This window comes from Zingiber officinale, chromosome 2B, assembly GCF_018446385.1.
Source record: "Zingiber officinale cultivar Zhangliang chromosome 2B, Zo_v1.1, whole genome shotgun sequence".
Taxonomy (NCBI): Eukaryota; Viridiplantae; Streptophyta; class Magnoliopsida; order Zingiberales; family Zingiberaceae; genus Zingiber; species Zingiber officinale.
Window position 1 is genome coordinate 120403365 of NC_055989.1, and position 5967 is coordinate 120409331.

Sequence of the window (5967 nt, forward strand, 5' to 3'; positions counted from 1 at the left end):
CACTTGTTGGGACCTTAGATGGCTAGAGGGGGGTGAATAGCCTCTTTGGAAAACACTAAACAACAATTTCTTCAAGAACTTTGTTAGCACAGCGGAATTAGAAAACAAAAACAAGAAAACACAGCACACTAACTCAGAGATTTACGAGGTTCGGGGATAACTTGCCCCTACTCCTCGGCGTGTCCGTAAGGTGGACGAATCCTCTTGATCTTTCGGTAGATCACACCCCGGAAGCTATCCGGCTAAAGGATTCTCCTTCTCGGTGGAGTAACCTCTTCACAAAGTCTTTAACAGCAGTAAGAAATTAAGCACAAGACTTACAGTAGTGGCTCAAGTGAAATGATCAAAGGAAGCTCACAGCCACAATCAGCGAAGAACAAGCGCACTGCTTCAATCTTCCAGAGAGTTTTTTTTCCACAGTGTTTTTCACAGCAAGAGCACAAAAAGCATTATCCCGAGAGCCTCTCCTCTCCACCTTCATATGCCTCTCTGCTCTGAAACGGATCTCTGCCAAACCTGCAGCAAATCCCTGCAACCGTCCACGACGTCGCCAATCACACTTCTTCCTTGTCCGATTGTCTCGGCTCCCACCAATGCATCCTCGTTTCCACTGGTACCTCTGAGCTTGAACCTATCAGCACAAGTCAAGCTGATTTCGACCAAACGGCTGCCAGCAGATCGCAAACGAGACGTTGCTACCAAAACTGGTTTGTCCGCAGCGAGACACAGCAAAAGCTTTTTGTTGCCTTCTACTAATGATCCTTAATTTGAATTCACCCAACATCGTAATCTGTAACCTGAAACTTCGAGAAAACTTGCAGCAGATGGTTAGAAACGAAATAGGTAAAAGAAATTACGAATCAGAAACAATAAGAGAAAGCGCATGCAAAACAAGCCATCCGTGGATCGGTCTGCAGACACGCTTATTATCATCTGATCGGTGCGGGGACCGATCGGTATGTCTGATCGGTCCCAAGACCGATCCACCCCTTCACGCGAATCTGGTGTAATCTGATCGGTGCGGGGACCGATCGGACTCAGCGGATCGGTCCGTAAGACCGATCAATATCCACTCGATGTGCTCGAGTGTTATCGATCGGTCCCGGACCGATCGATATACTCGATGTGCTATCGAGTGTTATCGATCGGTCCCGGACCGATCAAATACCCACAGTCTCTGTTTGATTACTGATCGGTCCCGGACCGATCAGAAACTGATCGGTCTGCAGACCGATCCAAAACTGTGAGTCTCGAGTCAAGCTTCCAAGCTTGCTGCCCTCACCCCTGACGGTCCAGAGAGCGTGCTACCGAACCCTCTCCGACATACATGCCAAGCTTCCACACTTGGGCTTCCCAATTGCCTGGTTTCACTCACCAGGACTTTCCAACTGCCTAACATCCCAGTTAGGACTTTCCCACTGCCTGGCTTCACTCACCAGGACTTTCCCGTGCCAAGCTCCTCGCTTGGACTTTTCCCAATCAGATCAATCAGGTTAACCAAGTCAACCTTGATTAGTAATTAGTCTGAGTTAATTTAATATCTGATTCAAACTTAAATCAGTGTCAACATCAAAACAACATCCAGGTCAGACTGTATCAACAAAATGAACATAAAAATTTAAATTTTTATCGTATAATTCAAATTTCAGAAATAGAATAAGATTTAAATGGGATGCACAATGAAAAAGTCGTTGGATCATATGATATTTCGATCGAGGTATGGAAGTGCCTAGGGAAACAAGGTATTAAATGACTTATAAAATTATTTAACATGATATTGAAAACGAAAAAATGTTTGATTAATAGAGGATAAGTACTCTAGTTCTCTTATATAAGAACAAAGGAGACATACCAAATTGTGCAAACTATAGGAAAATAATAAGTTATACTATGAAACTTTAGGAAAAAGTAATAGATAAAAGATTAAGGAAGGAGGTCACGGTGATTGAAAATTAATTTGGGTTTATGCTTAGAAGGTCGATAATAAAAAATATACATCTTCTTAGACACTTAATTGAAAAATATTATGAGCAAAAACAAGATCTACACATGATATTCATTGATTTAGAAAAAACTTATGAGAGAGTCTCAAAAGAAAATATATGGAGAATTCTAGAAAAGAGGGGTGTTAGCGTAACATATATTGAACTAATTAAATATATGTACGAGAATGTAACGACTAGCGTAAAGACTTCAGACGAAGTAACTGAAGTATTTCCAATAAAGATAGAGTTACATTCAGAATCACTCTAAGTCTTTATCTTTTTATACTAATTATGGACGAACTCACTGCATACATTCAAGATATAGTATCATGATGCATATTGTTTGCAGATGATATTATTTTATAAACTACTTAAAGGAGTAAATGATAAACTAGAATTTTAACGGAAAATACTAGAAAGGAAAAATTTTAGACTTAATAGGATAAAGATATAATATATAGAATTTAAATTTAGTAATATTATATATAATATATGCATCTTGTTTCCTTGTATTTCTTTCAACGAGCAAAGTGTTAATTACTTTACAAAGTCTCAAAGTATAAATTTATCGGAAACAAAACTAATTTATTATATATATATATATATATATATATATATATATATTTAAAGTCTATCATTAAATATATAAAATTGTTTAAAAGATATAATTCATGTGATATATCTCTCATTATACTAAAATATAATAATATTGATATTAGATAAAAAAAAAAATTATTAATATCAGGTGCACGATTAAATTGCACGAAAATTATAAAAAAAATAAAAAGAATACAGCTTTCAAAAGACGACATGAAATATTTTGATATGGAATGAACTACAAACTACTACGTGAGCTTTAACCACTTAAATAAATTTACGCCTTTTATTTTTTATTATATTATATATATTTATAATTAAAAAAATAAAATATATCGTCATGAATCATAAATTAGATGGTGTCAAAATTAATTTTTTTTTATAAAAATTGTGGAATCATTGATTTCAAAGTCCGTTGAGCCGTAAAACCTAAGCTCGTAGCAACTTTAAATTGTTAAATGCACTTAAAAATGGGAGTAGTGCGGTGTGACGTCAACAAATATGTATAGATATATGGACTCTGGCATCACGCACAGGACTTGCACGGGTTCACGTCGAGTTTCATCATTGCATCGTCACTAGTGCACTCACCCACTTCCCTACGATCAAACCCACTAAGATACTCAAGTCGACGCCGTACAATAATCAATGCATCATCCATGTTCTAGATATCTCAACTACCCCGTCTGCAACCTATCTCAATTCCCTTGGGTATTTTTTTTTCATTGATAATCTAAATATTCAATTTTTATTAATTTTAAACGTGATGTAATTCAAACATCAGCTCTTACCATCGCACTCGCACTGTAACCCGGGGCTTAAAACATCAGCTGGGGCATCTTCTTGTTTCTATATAACGCTACTCAAGGCGTAATTTAATTACACGTTTAATTATATTATTAATTAAGCTCCTCGCCATTAGACATGGCATGGCTTAAGCTTGAAGAAGTTGAGTGCCTGCGCTTTGCATGTGGTCTTCTCCTTCCCTCGGCGGTTCTCGTAATGCTGTTGAGGTTGACGTGGCGGCGGAGAAGGCTGGGGTTTCCGCCGGGGCCGACGCCTCTGCCGATCATCGGCAACATGCTGATGATGGACCAGCTGACGCACCGGGGACTGGCTAGGCTGAACGAGCGGTACGGCTCGGGGATCTGCCACCTCCGCCTCGGCGCGCGGCACGCGTTCTCGGTGTCGACGCCGGAGGTGGCGCGGGAGGTGCTGCAGGCGCAGGACCACGTGTTCTCCAACCGGCCGGCGACCATCGCGGTGGCTTACCTGACGTACGACCGCGCCGACATGGCATTCGCGCACTACGGTCCTTTCTGGCGCCAGATGCGGAAGCTGTGCGTGATGAGGCTGTTCAGCAAGAAGCGGGCGGAGTCGTGGGCCTCGGTGCGGGCGGAGGTGGACGGCGCGGTGCGGGAGGTGGCGAAGTGCGCCGGCGCCGGTGCCGCCGTCAATCTAGGGGAGCTCATGTTTAAGATGACGATGAGCATCATCTTCCGGGCGGCGTTCGGGACGCAGAGCCGCCACGGGGACCAGGAAGAGTTCATTGCCATTCTGCAAGAGTTCTCGCGGCTCTTCGCCGCCTTCAACATCGGCGACTTCATCCCCGCCCTCACATGGATCGATTACCATGGCATCAACAAGCGTCTCAAGGTAGATCATCAATTAATTTATTATATATATTAATTAATTAATTAATTAATTATACATTGCAGGCGGCGCGAGGATCACTCGATAGGTTCATCGATAAAATTATCGACGAGCACATCGCGAACCCGAAGGCGGAGGCGGCGTCGGATCGCGACATGGTCGACGAGATGCTCGTGTTCTTAGAGGAGGCAGCCGGCACCGTCGATGCTACTCGAGGGATGGAGAAGGATGAGCTGCTGACCAGTAGCTTCCGGCTGACAAGAAACAATATCAAAGCAATAATCATGGTAATTAGTGTCCTCACCTAATTAACGTCGCTTAATTAGCAGATCATTAACCTAGCTAATTAAAAATTATTATACTGACGCATGCAGGACGTCATGTTTGGTGGCACGGAGACGGTGGCGTCGGCAATCGAATGGGCGATGGCGGAGCTGATGAAGAACCCCGATGAGATGAGGCGCGTGCAGGAAGAGCTAGCTGCCATCGTCGGCGTCGACCGACAAGTCCAAGAGAGCGATCTCGAGAAGCTTCCCTACCTCAAGTGCGCAGTGAAGGAGACGCTCCGCCTGCACCCGCCCATCCCGCTGCTACTCCACGAGACGGCGGAGGAGAGCCAGGTGGCTGGGTACTTGGTTCCGGCGCGGTCTCGGGTGATGGTCAATGTGTGGGCGATCGGGCGGCAGACATCAGTGTGGAAGGAGGCGGGGGAGTTCCGTCCCGTGCGGTTCATCCCGGGCGGCGAGGCGGCGGCGGTGGACTTTAAGGGGAACTTCTTCGAGTTCCTGCCCTTCGGGTCGGGGCGGCGGTCCTGCCCGGGGATGCAATTGGGGCTTTATGGGATGGAGTTGGCGGTGGCACAGATGGCCCACTGCTTCGAGTGGGCGCTGCCCGGCGGCATGGAACCCAGTGAACTAGATATGGAAGATGTTTCTGGGCTGACCTCGCCTAGGGCGGTGAGGCTGGTGGCCGTTCCCACCCTGCGCCTCACCTGTCCTCTCTATTGATAGTGATGATCGGAGTGAGTAAAATATGGAGCAAATATATATGTATATAGTTGTTTGGTCCTTGATAGAAAATATTATAAATATGATAATTATAAATAATGATATAGTAATGAAGATAAAAAAATAATAATAATTCATGATGATAACTGATTTCAATCGTAAAGACTTGTCATAGTCAACTATAACCAAATCATAATAATAATAATTATTTAAAGTTATCATATTTTTATGAATAATATATTATATAAATACATATAAATTAGTATGCTCCCATTATAGATTAGAATTAGTAAAAGTGTGTCAAACTTATATGGTAATGCAACCTAAGGATAACGATTGAGAACCTCAGTAACAAATTATTATAATAGAATCTTTCTCATAAAAAAAATAATTTAATTATTTATAACAGATATTAAATTGATAAGAGCATATATTATATTTAATCTTAGCCAAAAGATTAAAAACAGGTATACTTTCTAATGATAGAATCTTCTCCACTCGCGTGTTGTAAATTCTAAGATGTGAAATTAAAGAGAACCATGATAGTACATATTTTTTAAAAAGAAAATTACTAATAAGTCTTAAAAATATTTTTAGAGTGAAAAGAAAAAAAACATTAATATAATTTAATTTTAGATTTTATCAAAATTAGTTATTAACGGGTTAAGATTCTTAATTAAATAGTAAGATAATTTTTATTATTATGTTTATTATATTATTTTCCA

The 5967-nt window shown here is 41.4% G+C and overlaps 1 protein-coding gene across 1 annotated transcript; it reads left to right on the top strand.

The window, feature by feature from the left end:
- The first annotated feature begins 3463 nt into the window (after nucleotides 1-3463).
- Nucleotides 3464-5338, top strand: LOC122046949 (cytochrome P450 84A1-like). The gene is made up of 3 exons (XM_042607909.1): nucleotides 3464-4238; nucleotides 4301-4522; nucleotides 4610-5338. Exons 1-3 carry the CDS (start codon nucleotides 3507-3509, stop codon nucleotides 5240-5242), a joined length of 1587 nt encoding a protein of 528 aa, XP_042463843.1. The 5' UTR covers nucleotides 3464-3506; the 3' UTR covers nucleotides 5243-5338.
- The last annotated feature ends 629 nt before the right edge of the window (nucleotides 5339-5967 follow it).